Source organism: Platichthys flesus, chromosome 14, assembly GCF_949316205.1.
Source record: "Platichthys flesus chromosome 14, fPlaFle2.1, whole genome shotgun sequence".
Lineage (NCBI taxonomy): Eukaryota > Metazoa > Chordata > Actinopteri > Pleuronectiformes > Pleuronectidae > Platichthys > Platichthys flesus.
This window is the reverse complement of record NC_084958.1, coordinates 17,116,803-17,138,025: the sequence shown is the minus strand read 5'-3', so window position 1 is coordinate 17,138,025 and position 21,223 is coordinate 17,116,803. Positions and strand designations below refer to the sequence as shown.

Sequence of the window (21,223 nt, the reverse complement as noted above, 5' to 3'; positions counted from 1 at the left end):
CAGCAGGATTTCTGTAACAGACATTTTAGCCTTAATAAACCACATCAATGCTCCTCATGTTTATGTGGGTGTTTGTGAGCGTGCGTGCTCCGCCAGGGTCCAACATGCAGTTTGAACTTTAACGTCCCAGATTTAACGATTCCTGGTTCCATTCTTTCACAAGCAATTAACCAGCTCTAACATCAGCCGCTATCCTCAGACAGAAAGTTGGTGCATCAAAGATTAGACGAACTGAGGAGGAAGTATTATTTATTCAAGGGCAGGATGTCAGCCCACAGGCCCCCGATTCATAAGCTGACAACTTCTGTGCCGTCAAACAGCAGCAGCAAACCCGGCAGCTGAGCAACAGCGCCCTCTTTTGGTCACAGTGCAACTTGCTGGAAGTGAACACTGCCACTCGTCCTCTACTGTTTTCCTCTATTCCATCGTTTCACCGTGATTGTTTTTACTTCTGTTAATCAAGTATTTACACAGAGGAATGGAATGATTTGTTGCTCTGGAACAACCTTGGATTAAAGTATCATAGGTATAGATGACTTATCGTGTTCATTTCATTATAACCCCATCCTCCCTCGCCTCTCTTATAATCTGCCTTTCCCCTGCCGCAGAGCTTACTTCTTTATTGAGTGGAGAAGAAAAACAAGGACTTATGGATGTTCATTATACGTATTGATCCTCATGGAGTCTCATTTTCTTACTGGGATTTCGGTCAGCAGCCATCCTCCAGCGAACAGTGGTCACCGCGCCTTAGATGTCCTTGCTGCGAGGCCACACTGCAAACTGCTGAGTCACTCCAATTTCCACTGTGCAGCGACCTGTCAGGGACAAGTGCTGGTTTATTTTTTAAAAATGCTTCCTGGGTTGTGATCTCAGTGCACAGGGCAGAGACCGCATCAATGTTAATCTTCACTTCAGGCCCCAGCGCTGTGATTGGTCATTGATCCTCTGCTCTGTCCATTGTGTTTGTTTTCTACACAGATCTATATGTTCAGGGCGATGGTGCCAAGTTTAACTGTGAGGATGTTAAAGCTTCTAATGTAAACCATGTATTTTTTTCACTATAGCGTCATGTTCTCTTCCGGTTTGTCTGAGCCGTGGAATGTGATTATTCTGCTGGTGATGTAATGATTATAGACGTTTCCTATGATTTGGAATGTGTCAGTTCACTAGGTCTCTGGTCTGTATTGCACTGATACTGAAATTCCCCATTTTGTTCTGAATCAATTTTGTTTTAATTTGAGCGTATTCAACTATGAAAAAAATGGAGAAGCCATCTGATGAGAAAAATTATGTTACTCTATCAAATCCCTGCAGCAGCCATAACATGGACTCAGTGAGTTTGTTTTGAGACTCGAACTTGTCTTTTTGGTCGGGAGGGGTTTTCCTCATGGCAAAAACGTTGGTTATATCAGTTGACAGTATTAAACATTGTGGACTGGAAAACCCTCTCTACGTGTTTAAAGCCTTTTTCTAGCTCACACTTACATGTGATGTTTTTCAAACCCTTGTGATGTGCAGGAGAGTAAAAGTCATTAGTTCGGCTTCAAGCTGCCGTATCTGTCGGAGCCATGTGTTTGAATGAAGTGGCCTCAATGGCTGAAGGCATCAAGGTGGAAGCATGGATTTGGGATCATGAGGACCTCCACCTCAGCCGAGTCCATGTTTGACGCGTGTTCTGGGAGTCACCCTCGTAGTTTATTTGACTGGATGTGTCCCTTCACTGTATTCCTGGGGTTATACCTTCGGGGGACCTGAGTGGTTGGGCTGTCAAAACATGTCGCCTCAGAGAAGATGAGCTGACCACGATCCAGCTGGAAGGAGCTTCCTGTTGGGGGAATTCAGCCCTTGTTCTGAGACAGAGGAAGAGCACTGGTAGGATTGTTTGTGTGTGTGTGTGATGTAGTCATACAGTAAATGGAAATGATTAAAAGTGACGCACAGCAGGAGAAGAAGTGTTTGCAATTCTATTCCCACTTGTTTTTTTCCCAAGGAGTTGGTGATGGTGGTGGTGATGGGATGTGAAGCTTTCATGTATGCATGTATTTGACAGGGCCAGCCGAAGAGGTGAACGTGGGTGGAAACATGAAAACGTGTTCACGTGGAAGAGATAAAACTAAAAGTATAAATGGAAATCGTGACATCTGAGGTAATGTGCTGTGCGCTACATGAAACCATAAGTATAGCACAGAACTGACCAGAAAATGGTCACACATGTGAACCATCATGTGTCAAGAACATACATGTGCTTTGAATTTTCTTGTGGGTTTTTACAGACTTTCAAGGAATGCGCCAAACATATATAGTGTTTCACTGTCGCCCATTCTTGGATTCTTGTGAATAGATAGGATACGGTGATGCTTTTCAGTTTATGTGTCAAGCTAAAGCAAGTGTATCCTCTAAATTACAAAAATTATCAGATTTTTTAAATAAACCAGAGTGGCCCCTTTGCAGGGAGCATACCTCGGCCAAGGGCAAACATTCCCTTTAAATCAACACATCCCCTAAAGATTCCTGATCAAGGTCCATGAATTATTCACTGAAAAACCACTATATCACATCCTCCCACCAGGTTCCATTGGAATCCATTTAGTCATTTACGCGTGTCTTGCTTTCAGCCATCAAACGAATGCAGATGAATATATAAGCTCCTTTTCAGCAGAGGTGATAAAATCATACACACAAGCTCAGCCACTCCACTGGGCTATATGTTCTTTACATTTCTCTCCAAGTATCGAGGGGAAGTGAACCTGCACCCTGTGAAGCTCTCTTCCTTAACCGCTTTCCCATAGACACCAACATTAGACTACTATCATTCAACTGATGTGAACAAAGAAAGCATCAACAAACTGATTTAATGAGTAAGTTGATGCCGCTGTGGCATCAGGATCTTCGGAGAAACCCAGTCCGTTGACTTGTCTGCTACCGAGCGACTCCTAAGTGACCCCTGAACATGCTGACGGTTCGTTCTTATGCTGGTGAGCTCTCACACGGCATAGATGACATTCGACAAGCAGTTCAGGCACCTCGCAGCCGGTGGATATCAATCATTCCAGATTTGTGTTAAGGACCAGACGTGTTTCTGTAAAGAATCTTCTAGTGGAGGCTGCAGAACGCGGTCACGAGGTGAGAAATGACGGTGAATCATTCTGCCACCGTACAAAATGTTTCCCCTACAGGGATGAATGCCATAACCAGGGATAGTGGCAGTAAAGGTTCATTTGAATTTAACTATTCAGAGAAAAACGCCTGAAAAAGAAAAGCTTGTCCTGATTTACTTTCCTCCGTTTTTTCAGAGAGAGAGAGGAAAACCCTGACAGATTAGAAATGGAGTGGAGATTAAGCATATGCCGTGCACACAGTCATCCCCCCGGTTAATCTTTTGAAGTTTACAGTATTTGGAGTTTCCTGTTGAGACCCGGCAGGGTGCTATTTTTCTATACGGCAAATGAGCAAATGCACGAACACATCACCGGATGACAGCTTTCATATTGTTCATTATCTCTCGCTCCAGGAATAGCCGGCTCATGATTGGACTGAAGCCGGGACTCATTAATATCGAGGATGTTGTGACACTGGCACCGCGACTTCGAAAAGACGAGGGCACAGATTTTGAAAGAAGGAAGGAAAAAAGAGAAGTGGAAAAAGAAAAAAAAATCAATATTTTTTGAGTCAAGGAGGAAAGTGCTGCTGCCACACCAGCATTGAAGGTTTCTTATGTATTATTAAAGTAGATAAAATCATCATATTTCCTCTTTGTTTCTGCCTTGAAATAACAGCTAAACAGACTGAGAGAGAGTGAATGCTCCAAAATAAGCGATTTCTAAATTTTTTTACAATTCCGAATGTAAGTTATCGAACAACACTACAATGATTCTCAGGATATATATACATATTGATTATCTTTAGTTTAGTGGAGTCTATCTCAAAAACATAATTCCCAACTCTTATTTTATTATTATATACTTCAGAGGCCTGATTTAGAAAATAATTTATCCTTTTTCTTTTCCATAAACTTGCTGAATTACACTCATAGCCCATTTTCAGAGATTTATGTCTCCAGTAATGGGATGGGGGCTGAGCACCACAGGGAGTTGGGCGATGTTCAGACGTCACTGGGAGAAAAACTAACACATTGTTGGTTTTTGGTGTGTTTGTGGGATTTGTGTTGAACTGAATAACAATGATTTAAAAAAAAGGATTCCCTGAGCAGACTGTGCGGAGGCTGAAACCGGGAGCTGCTGTTGGCGTCTCCAGGAAAGAAGCAAAGTGACGATTGTTCGAGAAGAAACCTTCATGGTCGAACTATCGTGGAGTTCTTAATGTTGTTTTCACACTGTCTTCACATTATTTATGTTTGAATATTTATGTATCAAAGGATCTACTAATCCCAGACTAATGTCCGTATGTGACTCACGTATCTTGAGAACTGTTTATTATAACCGTTTAGGAAAAGCAGTATCAAGTTTGGTGGGATTTGAACATTGACTGTTGATAAACAGGCGACCAGCGCTCTGTACCAGCTGCAGCTTGGACACGTGAACGTCAGGGACATTGTCAATCACATCAACACCGTGTTCACAACAACAGATCCTCAAGTATAGGGTTCAACGCGCACTGAACTTTGAATAAACAGGTGAACGGATCTTTATGCCGCAGAACGACGATTGCAGGTCACTTATACGGTTTCAGAAAGAAAACTGTGACCAGCTTCACCACAAGCCCAAGCTAACAGCCCATTTAAAATCTGCAGGTTTCAGAAAGGGCACTGTATAAGAATGATTCACCAACAGAAGGGCGCCCGGAGAGCACACACCTACGATCCAGCTAATTGGCCACGTCATCACCACATTGCATGTACATGTGCTGAGATCAGATACATAAACCATGGAAGACCTTTTCTGCAAACGTCCTGCAATTTCACCGGGTTCATAGATATTAGCGTTGTATAAAGATTTATGCTTTCTTTCAACATTTTTTTGTGAAAAACTCAAAATGTTAAGGCAAGGTGACACAATTTCCTGCATCCACCACTTTAAATGAATCCTCAGCCCACTCTTCAGCCTTCCACCGGTGTTCAAGAAAATTGTGTAATCCTGCAAAAAGAGTAACAGATAAAAAGGCAATGAAAACATAACCTTGTTGGTAGAGGTGTAAAAAAGTGCTCTACATCAGTAAAAATATCTTGTTTTCTAGGGTACAAAGGGTATAAACAAAGTTAAAATGTCATATTGTGATATATCGTGGTGCGATCCTCGCATCACAACATGACATTCCACATGAGAATAAATGACACTTTAAAGGAGTCGCTTTAGTTCCAAGTCTCCGCTCTCTGCATGGCACTAACATATGGCTGTGAAATGACTTAGAAGCTGGAAGATGCTTGTGTCCTTTGGATAATTCATATGTTGCCTTAGTGCACATCAGAAGTCCATCATTACATTACAGCAGTGAAAGCTTGTGAGCAGCATTAACAGCAGAGCCTGTGAGGTGAGTCCTGAGTTACACATTGTTCTGCTGTAAAAGCTGCGTCCCTGCTTGGTTTAATAGCCCACTACACTCATAGTGCCGCGGTTAAGTGCTCGTTCTCTACTGAGGCCACACAGAGACAAAAAGCCTGGTATTGTATTGTGTTCTTAGCTGTTGGAGTAGCTGCCAGAAAGAGCAGCACCGGTGACGTGCTGTGTATTTTAGAAGTGGGATCATAGCCAGCATGACTCATTAAAACCTGTTCTCTTTTGATAAAACACATCACACAACACATCTTCACACCATAGATGAGAGGACGTCAGAGCTACTGGCCAGCAGAGAAAGGCTCCTGAAAAGGAGAGTGATCTGAATGAATGAACACAGTTGGTGATAACCTAAAAATTTATGTTTTTCATTGTCCCATTTATCACACTTTACGAACACTTCATATTTTAAAAGAAAGAGATCTGATGATGTTGACTGAACTTTTTATAAACAACTCCTTTCAAACCCCCCCAAAAATATGTATCTATCTTTAGGAAGGCTATTGTTATGATGACATTAGCAGAAAAGAGGATTTATTTTGGAAAATTAAAGTAGATCATATTATTATTATTATTATTATAATTATTATTATTATTATTATTATTATTAGTAGTAGTAGTATTATTATTCATACAACAGTCAAAACACAGGTAAGGATCAGAAGTGTCAGGAAACCAGGACACACCTCAGCAAACCCTTGTTAAAATGTTTTCCCCTGCATGCTTAATTCATCTCTGTGGGCCAAATTACCCAGTGTTTAATTTCCATATGTCTTTTAAACAACAAATGTAAAGTGAAGCAAATAGAATTTTATTAAAAGAACATCCTCTGCATTCGGTAATCCAATCACGCTGGATGCTACTTTTGAGCAACTGCAGGGGGAAAAAGTGGTTTGGCGAAGGCCCCGCGATCTGTTGAATGTAGAGTTTGTTTGAAGGGTGAGAAAATATGTCATTTCGGAGTCGTGGTTTATTCCAACGTAAGAGAGCGCGCACCAATGAGAGCCCTCTACGCTCCACCCTATACCTGCCTCCTCTCACCCCCCAACCCCCCCCCCCCACCCCCTCCTCTTTTCCATCCACATACTCACTAGTGAACGCGACCTGCAGCCTGCCACATCTGGAGACGCTTCCTCACGCGACAAACTTCTACTTCTTCTCGCCTCTTGGCTCCGCGCGGAAACACAGTTATCGCTCCGTCAGGCTGTCTCCATAGTAAGTAGAGATTCTTGAAGCCGAGTTGGCGTTTCTTCTCTCCTCTCAGAGGAAAACTGAGCCCGTTCGGGGGAGTTTTCATACATTCTGTATAGCTGCGTGAGCGCCGCGATAGAATTTCGGCAAAATTACATAAATGGCACTTTTATACGCGTGATGGTTTTTCAGAGAGCGACGTGCGTAAAAGGGGAACGCGTGGGACAGTGTGCCAGAAAGAGCGGCGTAAAGTGATTTGCAGCGTCGCACAGTGCGAACGACTGAGTTTGTTCACAAATCTTTGAGAAGTGAATAATAGCCTCTCTGCTCTGTCACAATATTGTTATTTACTGCCACATGCTGAAAGTAAACCCTGTCTGAGACCCTGCTGCCCGACTGCCTCCAGCACGAGTCCCGGTAGATGCTGACATGAGTCACAGGGAATCAAATTGGGTAGAATTCAGCAGCAGACCGGTGATGGAGTGACACATCCCGGGTTTATTTCTGTCCCAAATAGCCGATCTAACGCTTTCTGGGAGGAGAGGACTGGAATCAGGCACAAGGGCGCACGGCTCCATGCTGAAGTGTTTAAGTTAGTCTGAGGGGAAATTTAAAAGACCTAAAAATACAGCGTTGGTTTCTTCCCCTACAAAGACTCATTTGAACTTCCCACCGCAGAGCGAGAGCGACATAAATAGTTCTGACATGTGGATGTAATTTCAGAAGAGGAAAAAAGAAAAAAAAAAAAAAAATAGAGACAGATGCAGAGAAATAAAGTGAGCGTCGCAGCGCCCAAGCCGAGCGTATAGTAGATTATAGGAAATTAAAGCGAGGGGCAGAGAGAGGCGATTACAGAGTTATGGTTTCACAAGCCGCCATAAGCGTCGTGCGGCCAGATGGAGTGAAGAACCTCAGCTGTCTCGAGCTCCAGGAGAACCAGAGAAATTAGAGTCGTCTCGTCTGAGCATCACCAGCGTCCGTTCGAGCCCCCCGCGGGGTCGAGCCGCCTCAGGGTCAGGGATGGGATCCGCTGGACTCCTCCGCAATCTGGACTTTCTGCTCATCTCCCTCCTCAGCAGTTTATGTCTGGTAAGTCCTTTTTTTTTTAAACAAGCAATCAGTTTTTGTGTGTGTGTGTTTGTGTGCGTAAAAATCAATATGTTACATGGAATCTGCAGGTTCAAAGATTTATTGACAGGAGTTCATGGGACTGTTTGTGCATCAATGCTGAGGACAACACTAACACCAGGATACTTAATCAGATAAAACCTGCAAATATTTACTTGTATCTATTGATTCATACAACATATGCTCATCGGAGCTATCCAATATGATCTTGGTTGTCTGGATTGGGTTTTGTAAAGATCATTGGGTTCCCTTAATGTCTAAAAGTCAAAAGCAACATAAAAGACAAGAGGAGCAGAAGGGTGGAAACCTCAAGCTTCGCTCTCACATCACCTCCACTCCTCATATTGTGTTTATGATTGCTGTCTGCGTGTCACACCTCTTCTGGAATTGTCTGTGTTGCCGGTGGACGTCATCTGAATTGCAAACAGTTCGTATTTGTGTGAGCTTTGTAATTGCAGGAGACAAGGTTGTGTATTGACTCACATATCGACAGTGTCGTTACTGGACTGAACGGGTTCCCAAGAGGTTCCATAACATCGAGCTGGGGTTTGTTAGCGATTCCCACTCTGGTCCCATTGAATGCATCTTCCCAGAGTTACAATACAATGCCCGGTTTGTGTGAATCAGCGCCTGCAACCCAGTTCCTGTCCTAGGCAGCACGTTGTATTTACTACGGATTGTTTCACAGCTCCCATGCATGAACTGCTTCCCGAACAGAAGGCACTTTACGTGCAGTCAGACTGGGAGTAAATATTTCATTCATAACTCCAGCAGCACCTGAACCGTTTTCATCCCCCCCCACCCCCCCCCCCCCAACCCCACACACACACTTCACAGCTGTAATGATTTACATTTGCCCCCCCGACATTGTGATTTACAATTACATTCTCAAATATTGCCATAGCTGTTACCAGAAAGCACACACGCTAGCATTGTGCCGCAGGCGGAGCAGCACACCAACTGGGTTCTGTGTGTTTTGGCTGACGCTGTTCTGCATTCAACAGGCAGTTCGCCCAGGCTCTGAGGTACAGTGCGTTTTCCCAGTGATGTGGTCCGTCACTGTACCGCAGTGGACCTCGAGGCTCATTGGTTTAGATGGCAGAGGAAAACAATTATAACATAGCGGGCGTATTTATAGCTGATTCAACATTCAGCCGTTAAAAGGCTCTGTCTGTGGACGCTGTTTACCCGTTTTTTAAGTTTGGTGTTTGCTTAGTCTTCCTGTCCACAAAAAAGTGATTTTTTTTTTACTTTTTCCAGACTGTGACCAGAAGGGCCGCCGATTTCACCGAAAGCCACAGCTAAGAGTGGAAAGTCTGTCTCTCTCGCTAAAGAAAGAATACTCAGCATCTCAAATTGAGATACTCACTTGTCAAACTACAGGGTTGAGCCACTTTTCCAGAGGCGCAGCAGGCGACTCACGCTGTCCTTAGCCAGCGCGACACCATGAATTGGTCGGCTCCCTGCTCTTGTTATCCTGCCTCATTATCTGAAGGGAATTGGAAGATGCTTGAGGAGACAAGGATTCTCTCCGTTGTGTTTGACACCTCGGCAGGCATGCTGCAGTGACAGCTCACAGACAAGGCTCTTCCTCATGCAGCCTTTGTTCACTGTGACTGGCTGTCTCTCTCTGTCAGTTATTACATTTGTTAAGCGGAAGCGCTGCTCTCAGGAACCTCACTGAGCATTTAATTTGTACCTCATGACCGTGTTTTTTTTTTCCGGGGTGACGCCTTGCATGTGTCTGCATCCTCACCGGAGGAGCTGTGTGTTTGCATCTGCTTGGCCCAGTTAAGCACCGCGTCGGCTCAGGACAAAATCCGACTGTGACGACTGTCATGTTCTGTCGTGCACGAGGCAGTTTTGACTAGTTTGTGACTAGATGAGGAAAATAACTCTTGCTGACAACCTTAAGCCCAGAGCTTGTTTTTTTTCTTTTAAAGCAAAATGGTGGCTTGGCTCTTGGTTCTTCGTAGATAAATCAATATTTTTAAGCATCAATTTGATTAGTATCTTCCAGAATAATCCCAATCTTACATTAGTGTTACATAAGTGTCAAAACACCTTTAAATATATTCCCATTTGATTTCCATTGACGTGATAAATCAATTTGAAAACACAGAGTTAGTATCTGAGTCCGAAGTTTTATCTAAACACGTGTAACAGGAGAAACATGTGTCGTATAAGTACACATGCAGGAACTTGTTTTGTTCTTTTACAAGTCACTCACCCACTTATGATGTATAAGCCTTCACAGTTAATGTTGTTAAGAGAACAAACTGTGTGCCCCTTTCAGAATAGCTTCACCCACTACTGCCAGTTTATTCTCAATGGAACTTCACAGCACAGTTTAGAGTGCGGAATAATCTAATCTCAAATCTGTCTGTGGTTATTAGGGGCAGCAGATAACACCTCACTAATAAATCATGAGCTGCTTGCGAATTTCTAAATTAGGCTCTAATAATGAAATTCATATCCGCATGCCCCCTTGGTTCGAACCCAAACATGACTTATGATAATGTTGGTTTCATGTCTGTCTGAAGCACTACGAAGGGAAGCGCCTCCTTTAATCCATTCCATAAATTTGGTTTCCACTTTCCACAGTAAAACTGAAGAGACTTCAGTGTGATCCTTTCTTAATATACTTCACACAGACTCATTTAACAAATTTTCTCCCCTGCATGTGTAAGGCTGAGTGATGGATTATGGATTATTATTCTCACTGTTGTCTCTCATGATGCAATTATAATAATTTAATTAATTTCAAAGAATCAATGAATAATAACAAATGGAGGATTTTGGAAAAACAGGTTTTGCTAATCTTGCAATAATTACTACCATTACCACTACTTACAATAATAACGTAAAATATCCCACATTTTACACCCCACGGCAGGAAAGATAGCTAATTAAGATAATGAGACATATCTTTCAAGGACCCAAAAAAAGGGGGACTTGATTTGACATTTAACGCACAACACTTATTCATTTCTTCTTGCAAAACAAATGACACCACTTAAATAAATTATAGGTCCCATGAAAGGAAAATCCTGTTCATAATTGCCTCTTTTGTTGTAAGACATAATGTGTGAGCCCGGTAACTGGTCATTTTGCATTAATAGGATCTCATCAAGTAATTAAGTAGTTATCCAAAGACACAACGTGTAATATTTCTTCTTTGGAAAATAACCAGATTAGACCTATGATACATGTATATACGTCCGGTTGATTTCCATTGGCAATGGTGGTGAAGACAACAACTCCCGTGTTCACATGCGGCTTCACAACATCATCATCATTTTTTGGAGGGGGGGTGATGAAGAGACCCCTAAGCGGTCAAAGTTACATATTGTACGTTTAAGGCAAATTTCTTCCTTGTAAAAGGTTTTAGAGTAAATCTCTTGATTTCCTGCACGAACGAGTAAAATCTTTCATCTGTTTGAACACCAGCTATTGGACCTTTGATGTTGTCATTTAGCACGTTATGAGAGCCTGCAGCAAAGTGCTACCTACAGCCCACGTAACTGTGATTTCATGCTGTATTTACTCAGGAAGTTCAAACAGGTTGGACGTGGCCTTACTCAAGATTCTCTCTCTGACCAGGCCCAATTAAGACAGAGGAAGAACAAAGGCCTGCCAGGATGAATTTGCTCCTCTCAGAGAATCGTTCTGTCAACCTGTGTGTCATCTCTTATGAAAGTCCCACAGCCATGCTCACACAATAGGTATAATCTGTTAGGTTCTTCTATTTTATTCTTGTCTGTTCAAAGGTCTGTTCTATTAAGGGCTCTTTGTGTGTGCCTGTGTGTGTGTGTGTGTGTGTGTGTGTGGTTGTTTTTGTGTGTGTGATGCAAGACCAGGCGTCATAGTGTGACCTTTACTGCTCCCAAGAGGGGGAGCAGAGGCAGTAAGAGGTGTGTCAGCATTGATTTGGTGTCCAAGTGAAGTTTTGATGGTGAATTACCAAAGCCTTCAAACCATAAAACCAGAGGAATTAAGTTTTGCTGTTTGCTATTTGTATGTTGTTGTTTTTTTACCCACTCATTGATCTGATGTTAGCCACAGCAAATGAGGCTTCTTTTTAATCAATCCTTTAGAGGTGGGCTTTTATGCATGGTCAAACCAATCCCCACTGGGATTTGTTAGCATCACAAAGTCTTCTGCAGTATTGACTGAGGTGCAGTGATGTATTAAGTTGCTCTCTAATGTACCAATCAGAGCGCACTGCACAAAAGCAATGAAACTACAGAAAGAAGCTCCTTATTAACAGACCTGGCCAATATGGGCATGTGAGTCCACATCTGAAACAAAAGCTCCCATGTTGGATCACAGGCATTATGGATTAAAAGCTATGAATGCTGTTGTTTCGATTGTTATTAGGTGTGTTATAATAATAATACATTTTATTAATAGAGCCCTACTCAATGATACTTTACAAATACTAAAATGAGCATAAAAAGCTACACACTAAAAAGATAGAACACACACCATACATCACACATTGAAAGCAATTTTATATAACGAATCTCAAAATCCACATTCATCTCTCTTTGAGGTGACAAACTATATATTCCAACATCACTGATTTGATTGTACCAGGCGAGTCTGCAATGTCAGCTCTTTATACATCTTCAGCTGATTAAACTTCCCCAAATTGTGATCACTTGATCATGATTGGACAAAAGACGGTCTCTGACTCATGCAGCTGGAAGACAAAATCATGGAATATTTACCAAAAAAGAGACAACCTCATCCATCTTCAAATAGATGAATCAGTTCTTGATTTACACATGTTATATTGTTATTTTTGAAATGATCTCGTAATGAACATCAACAGCAGCAGCAGTGGCTGCAGGTTGGGGATATGGCCGTGCTGTGCTTCCATCGTCCTTTGCTGCTGATTGTAATTGTGTTGTAAATTGTTTGCCCTCATAAAACCCTCCCGATTACACAACTCATGTTCTGTTTGATAGCTGTCCTACTGCTCGACTGTAAACAACACAGGCAGAAAGAGAGAAACCAGCTCAGCGGTTGTTGTGACATGTCTGCTACTTTGACTTTGATACTAATCCTTCAAACAGGGAAAGAATGACACCATGGAGCTTTAATCAGGATTACAGTTACAAAATTTCATCCAACAGGGAATTCCCACGGTTCCTCTAAAGTGCAGGTCACTGACAGTAACGCTGATATAATAATATGTCTCCTTTATCCACTTGAGACTGTTCTCTCTCTATCACAAAAACGACAGAACTACTGCTGCAGAGGAAACCACAACTTTTAAAATGAGTTCCTTCAACTCTCTCATCTTGCTACCCTGGTTTTAGTGTGGTGAATTTCCCTTTGCTTTGACATCATCAGTCATCGTCTGTTCACACCACGCCAATGGCCGCCCGTAGAGCCTGAAGCGCTGTAATTAGTCAGTTTATTATGCTCACTTAAACTCAGCCCGTCTCTCTTCTTCTGCTGCAGCCCCTGTTTTCCTACAGATCAGTATTTGAACACAGTGCAGCTGCTGGGTTCGTAGCAGTTCAATACAATATTAACACTCTTTAGCCAAATCAGAGTCAGTGAGTTATCAATGGGGTTACGCTGGACTCGCAAATAAGCATACGAGGCTTCAGCTGCTACAACTCTCTAAGTGGGGTGATGTCAAGCTTTTGCCAGAATGCATCGTGGTTAATTTGCTTCGCGTTTTCACGCAGCTACAGAAGTACCAGCCAATCAAATCATGCTTAAAATAAACACCCAAGCACCAATCAAATCAATCAATGCTGAAGAGGAAGCAGAGGCAGCTGGTGAAGCTGGGCTCTGTCCGAAACCCACACTTGTTGTTGAATGACCATCTTTAAATGTTAAACAGGCTTTTATGCTGTCGTTTGTACGACATTGACTTTTGTACGAAAGTTCAACGTGTTCCTGCTGCCCCCCCGCTCCTCTCGTCTCTCAGCCGCCAGTACAATGCATGATGGTCGATTTTGCTCGATTATTGACCATCCGTCATGCACCACAACTCATGATGCATTGTAGGAAACAATGACTGGCCTATATAGGGCAAAAAAAACGAATAAAGGATGGTATTTGAACGGCCATTTCTTTTGATGAAGGATGATGTGCAGGGGAAGTAGAGAGAGAGATCATATAATAATGTGATTTTATGAGATGTAATTATGTTCTTTTATATTAAACCTACTTTCTTTCATTTGATCAGACGTGAAGATACTGCAGTTGTATTTTTGGATTTGTTCTGTCTGCCCCGTGTTTAGTATGAGCTTGTGGATTTTCCATTTTGTTGATGTGGGAGTTCATATGGAGAACTTTAAACATTTTATTTTATTTTTTATTCGCAGACCACACCAGCCCTCGTGCAGTATCTTAGCCACAGTGTGCCTGTAGCTCATACTAATGCCAGTGCTGACTGGTGTACGTGCAAACAGTGGATTCCCATTATTGCACTGCTGAACAGGATAAGAGGATTGAATGATGTCACTCCTGCAGGCTGCAATCCTTTCCAACCCGGTCTCAGTGTGTAAAAAGTCTTAATCACTTCATAATATGAGGTGGTGCCAGACTGGCATTAGAATAATTGTTGGATTTTATAACCTACTAATGACAAGTTGCTATAACGAGGGTTGGATTCTGGAAATAGAAACAAATCAACCAAAACACTTCAACCCTCATTTAAATGCTCACAGCGATTCCAGTGACTTTTACTGACCACTGCTTGTGTTTGAACTCTAATAAACAAAAATGGGATTTAAAAAAGATTTTTCCGTCTGTGGTCTCCAGTTATAGATCGTACCACGGGAAGCCTGGAGCTCGGGTGAGATGGTACCCAGACACTGCACTCCTTGAGATAAACGTCACATCTCTGAGTCACTGGAACACACCGAAAATAACCTCTTCTCGCTCAGCATCAAAAAGTATCGTGTCATTGTGCCTGGAAGTTGAAGAAATGGAAATCAGCAGCAGTTTATACGGTTGGAGAGAGAGGGTGCAATTTAGGGCACAGCTTGGTTGAAATGTAATTTTTGCGTCCAAGTGAGATTATATGTCAGCAGATGGGCCTTTCCTGTTTTGTAATGGAGTTTCCCAGCACGTAAAAAAACGGTTTGAAGCAGCACGAGGGTGTAAACTGTGCATAAGCCGCTGCACATGCCTCGCCGCTGCAGATCATGGGTCATGCGCTGTCGTCACTGGTCACTTAACATGTTTGCTTGAAATTTCCTGGGATCAGCATGGGATTCAGCTAACAGAGGCAACTTGTAGTGGGAAAATACCCTTCACACACACAGACACACAAACAGACACACACACACACACACACACACACACACACAGACACACATCGTCATGATCAGTATTTCACTGTGGAGCCTTACAGTAGCCGAGGGAATTCCAGAGACAACTGAGGAGCAATCTGATTTCTTCCACTTCCTCTAAGAAAAGCACACATCCTCGTTTCCCCTTCTTTTCCCTTCGCATTGACTGACACATTGTTCAGTTTTAAGGGCCTGTGAGTCAGACTCGTAACGTGTGTGTGAATAGGAGTGTCTTCAGTTTCACCAGCACGGTAAGGTTATACCGTGGCTGTGTTTGACTCAGGAAAGGGCTTGTTTGCTTGACTTACCGTGACCTCAGCTCTTTTTTCTTAAACTTTCCACTTGAAGAATGTGAGGGTATGTGTAACTCAATGCCACTTTTACACCTCGCTGAAACACGTACACTTCTAACAGATATTTGAATGACGTGCCTCTCTGCACGATGAACTCCAACGCTCTTAAAGATCACCAAAGTTGATTTTCAAGCAACTTGGTGAATGGATTTGTTATGGGTCAGGGAAGAACCCATCACATTTCGGTGCAGATCATGGTGTTGATGCCAGATAATTATAACTCTCTTTAACATTGTAAGACATTTTTACAGTCAGGCACCTTTAGGAGACTGATTTCTATGAGTGTGTGTAATGAGGCCCAGCTTGATTAGATTTAACGTGACTGTTGGGTTCGGACTCCGTCCTGGGCTCCATGCTGGGCTCCATACTGGGCTCCATACTGGGCTCCATGTCAGACCCGTCTCTGTCAGCTCAGCTGTCACAGCTTGCCACCACGTGTTTTAGGTCAAGCTTGTTTGCGTTTTCCAGGGGGTCCGTCTCAGAGCGATCTTTGTTATGTAGTTCTGGTTCAATCTGAGGACATGCTCAAGCCATTGTATCCGCCCACGTTCAATCTCTTTTTAGGGGTAGAATATGTCGCCTTTTTTTTTTTTTTTCTTGAGGCATTCATTGTGGAAGTGCCAGCACTCGGAGCCGCACAGGAAAACAGATTTAATATCGCTTTTGCAGAGTCAGACTTTTCAATTTGACGCCTTCATGATGCATTTTCTTCTTATTTCAAGTCACACATCATGTGAAGGATGTATCTTCAGAAGGCAACGAGCAGCTGTACGACAAAGTTGAGGCTGTGTGGTGCGCCAAAGTTGCTGAGACATCCAATAGTTCCACTCCCAAACTTCCCCTTTCAATAGTTGTTTTCTTCATCGTCCCCATGTCTCAGATGAAATGCCTTTTCCTCTTTCTGGGGACAGGCGTTTTCCACTTGTCATCTGAATGCACATCCTGGTTATCTAAGGGAAGTAAATTTGACACATTTCACAAAGACAGGCCGCTTCTCCTCTGTCATTCTTTGATAAGGCCGTCCGGGTTTTATCTGCTCCCTGACTGTTGACCGTGTCCATGGACATTGTTGGACAGAAGAATTTTTATAAAAACTCAATATTTCAAATGAATCATGAGGAATTGATGGTTGATTGCCCGAGATTATGAGTTTGTGTTCTTTGTGGTGCCTTTTCAGCAGCTAGCTGCTGTATCAATATTGTGGTGCAGACTTCCTTGCAGGCAATATGATTGGAATCCCACAGCAGCTCAGTCGAGTTGACATGTGAAAATTCTCAGCTACATAGATGCCTTTGCCATTGACCGACGATCCTGCTCGGCCCTGCCCCCACCGTTGTTGAATGGATTTAAGTGTCAGATACACAAACGCTCTCAGACTCGTTCTCCAGCCCCTGAACGCAACAGGGATGAAGTTTGTAGACGGTCACGAGTCAATTCCCAAAATGATCACGAGCAGGAAAAGCAGGATTTCACACATCCGATCCAGACGTTTACGTGATTTGACTCAGACCTCAGACTTTGGGCCGGGGCTCACGGCTGAGAGGAGGCCGGCCTTCTTAAAAGGGACCTTTATTAGTTTCATTGCAAAACTCAGGGGCTTATGGTTTATAAGTATGCAGTTCGCTGCTCCGGATTTTCCAGCAATAAGTGAAGAAATCCTCACATGGCAGCTCAGCACAAATCTCAGCCAATTTTAACTTCAGATAACAGTGTGAAGTTTGGCTGGACTTCAGTTTAGCTCCATGACATTTAACACACAAGCCAATAAGAGCCCGGACCCTGAATGTGGTTGCAAAGCTACGGTCAGTCAGAGCTCAACTTATCTGAAATGCTCCATATGAATGTACTTGTATAAACTTTCATTAATAACATGTAGAAGTATAATTTAAATTGTGGATTCAAGGTCAGATTGAGGATTTAATCCAAATATTATTGATAATTTCTTGAGTTTTTCCAACTTTAGATGATACTGGTTTCCATCAAAGTTCACTGGTTCCCTTTTCTGGATTGGCCTGCTAAAAGCAATTCCAAGTAACCCTGAAATGAACGGATTATCTATTCAATTAGTTATTTAACAAATTAAAATCTGTATTTTAAATTTGTATATTTGTTGAGTTGCATATTGTATCATCATACAGAAAAAACATGCTAGTGAATAACACCGATCATTCAGTTTATGGGGTTTGCAACTCAGTCGTTCAACCAACTCACTTTACTTCTGCTATCAAACCTGCGCTGAAACGTGCAAAGTGAAGCACGTACACATTTGCTGTACGTATCATAACCTGGCAGCTTTTCACCCGAAAGTTTCATGAATCCTCAAACTTACCATCTGACCCTCGAGCTGGAACACTCGTTAGAGGTTGTGGCTCATTTCTGTAATTATTTTTAATGGTGTAATGTGGCATTGAATGAAGAGGCGCTCTGTGTGGAATTAGCTTATTTGATGTGTTAATATTGATGAGGGTTTTTCCACGATGTGCATGTGGATGAAGGCCACAGTGAAGACCTACATTCAGTATGTGCTATAATAGATGCGGGAGCAACATCGGCTTGGAAGACTTTTCATATTTATTGCCAGAGTTGTAGAATACCATATGTTATTTGCATATCTACAGCATATAATTTAATGCATGGCCACAACATTTATTTTTAAAGGAGATAAACTATACTAAACAGTTAATGTTTATTTATTAAGCTCTCATAATAAAGACATAAAAGTATCCCGGCTAAAGTATTGCATGTTATACTTACACTACAAATATGTGAGCATATTAGAACAAATGCACCTAGTGAAAACTTAAAAGCTCTGTTTCTCTACTACATATTCAAGATTCATGAAATTTAAAATACTTATTTATAAATTGGGGGAACCTCAGAATGAAGTGAGCTTGAGGCTGTTAGCATGGAATTAAAATATCATCCGCTGCCAAATGTGATCATTTTGAGTTTGTGTGTCAGTGTTGTGTGATCATTTTACATACACAAAATGCTAAATTGCTATGTACTCTATGAGTTCGAGGTCTTCGGGATTGTGAGGCTCATTTTGATTTGCATGGTATCACTGTGGCTTCAGTTTAACATATGTGACAACTCAGAGCTTTTGTGCAATGTGGCCTTAATTTGAAAGGGATTACTTACAATTATGCAGATTTAGGAAAACTCAGAAACTCTGGTCCCGATCCCTTCATGTGCCAAGGATTTGAAGTTCTGCTTCAGTTCACCGCCCCTTCCGATCTGGGATGACATATTCCCTAAATTTAAACATAGCAACCTCTCGTCATTAGGCCAGCTTGCTTACCGCCGGCTTTAGCTGGTGGAGGATTTTATGATTGAGAAGAAAAGAAAAAAAACACCACAATTAGCCCATAAAGACGATTTTGTGCTCCAGCGTTCCTTCTGAGTTACTGACGTGCAAAGCAGCTTCTCCCAAACTGTTGCTTTGCTGTGTTTACGATGGATTAAACCAGATATTGAATCGTGACGTTCTCATCACTGCCCACTGTTTGCCTGCTGCTACGGACTCTGCCTCGTACCCACGGGCTCCAGTCATTTCTAGTCAATTGCAAACATGGTTCAAAGACCTCAGCTCCAGTGACCTTGTAGTCGGTGGAAAGACAACACTGACAGGGCAGGAGCAGGCCTCTCGGTTGGAGGGCACGGTTTACACTGCAGCCCATGTGTGATCCTATTTTCTTTCACCCACCAGACAGTCTGATCATCTTCATCCTCAAACCTATGCATTAACATTTGTGTCCCTAATGTGTATTAAATCCTTTGAATGCAGCCATAAAGGGACACACACCGTTTATGCTGTATTTATCTCAGCAAGTTAATCCATTAATGGCTCTACGCATTATTTAGTGGCTTTGTAGAATAAGATTTGCCGGAAAGCATCTTTTTATAGACTCACTCGAGCTGCGAGCCACATTTGAAGAGTGGTGTCAAAAGGTTGAAACTTAAATATTGGTGTTAGAGAAAAGCAAAAGGCAACTTTCGCTTTTCATGTTTTTTATCTTCATGTATCTCCGATTGCACAATTATTTCTTGACTAATGAAAACACTCGATTGAAGCTGCAATGTAATTTTGATTTAACCCTCCTTAATAGCTTGCATTTCAAGTGGACTTATCTCATATGTCATGCAAAGGCATTTTCCTGGAAGTCATGCACAGAGTTATAGTACATGTTGTTTTATACTAGACACAACAAATGTATATTTGTACACATTCTCTGTATATTCCTATGCAGCTATATACTGTATATGTCTTTGCCTCTTGATTATAAATGATGTTGGTTTTAAAATGGCTCCAGTGAAAAACATTTCAGTCAAGCTGACCACCAACACAAGGGTCATTCTCTTTAATACGCCTCTTTCAGTAATTAAAACAAAAGGGTGGAACATTAGCATGAGAGAGACACCTTGGCTGATTAAGTTTTGCCAAATTAGCCGAGAGTATAGAGGTTTTCTTTGGAAGACGGCTGCAATTAGTGGTTTTATATAAACCGTGTCCTTGTCCTGGTTGTTTGCAGAGAGCAGGCTTCTGCGTGTACTTTCGGTTTTGAGTGGAAAAGCCGCTGATTGCTTGACCTCTAAATGCATCACCTTTTTTTTCTCTACTCCTTCTTTGCTAAGATGTTTAACTACATCCACCCTGCACTGATTGCTGTGTTATGCTGGGCTCTCCCTGGTAATGGCACACATCTTGCTGCAGCAATGATTTTCATTAGTCAGGTTGGAAGAGGGTCACAGTGACTTTTGACTCTAACGTGTTCGTCACGGTGTTGCACTGGTCAGACTGAACACATTCTCTGCACCCCAGCTCCCACTGTTTGTGTGTGTGTGTGTGTGTGCCGCCTCTTCAGAACGGCAACACATACACACGTACACATCATTTTCTCCTTCATTAGCTTTAAATACAGGAATATATGAAATGTGTTTTTTTAAGAAACAACAAAAAACTAACAAGGAATCTACTGAGCAAACTGAGGAACCATGGCTTATGCCAGATTCGCGGAAAATAAATAAATATAATGCTGCTTCTGTCAAATGTACAAGGTTTAACCATTTTCGACAGTTTATGAAAAATAATGATGGTGGCTCCCAGATGGCCACTGATGGTCATTTTTATACCTCCGCACTGGCGACAGCCGTAGCCGAAGGCATTATGTTTTCTGATTGCTTGTCTTGTTTGTCCGTCCGTCTTATTCTCGTTGACACAATATCTCATGGGCTTGGATGTAGTTTCTTCAGATTTGGCACAAATTGCACTCGGGCTCAGAGATGAGGAGAATGGATTGTAGTCGGCAAAGTTCAAGGGCACTGTGATCTCAAAAAACGCCAAACTTCAAAAACATTTTCTGACACACTTTTCTGACAAATAACGAAATAACGATATGTTATAAAAGGAATGTCCACTTCCCTCTGACATCCTCATGCTCTGTACATCCACCTTCTCTGAAGAGAACATGCTGTCCGTATTTCATGCAATTCGACTGGTTTGCAGAAAAACACAACTTCGGGGCAGTAATTCTAGTGGAGGTTGGTGTCCGTGGTGTTGTTGTAATGGGTGGCATCATATAATAATACATTATTTGCTCCTCCATGTAGGAAAATATGGACAAAATATGAAGAGTTGCTCAGAGTGTTCTGTAATGGACAGAGTGAGCGGTAAGATCCGCATGCAGAAGTGGCAGATGGCGGATCAATGGCGGTTGAT

At 42.2% G+C, this 21,223-nt stretch overlaps 1 protein-coding gene across 1 annotated transcript in view; it reads left to right on the top strand.

Moving 5' to 3' along the window:
• The first annotated feature begins 6,620 nt into the window (after nt 1-6,620).
• Nucleotides 6,621-21,223, top strand: part of pth1r (parathyroid hormone 1 receptor) — a 41,775-nt gene continuing 27,172 nt past the window's right edge. Inside the window, exon 1 of the mRNA XM_062404221.1 lies at nt 6,621-7,790. Within this exon, the coding sequence (XP_062260205.1) occupies nt 7,722-7,790 (69 nt within the window). The 5' untranslated portion in view covers nt 6,621-7,721. The remainder of the gene's footprint in view (nt 7,791-21,223) is intronic.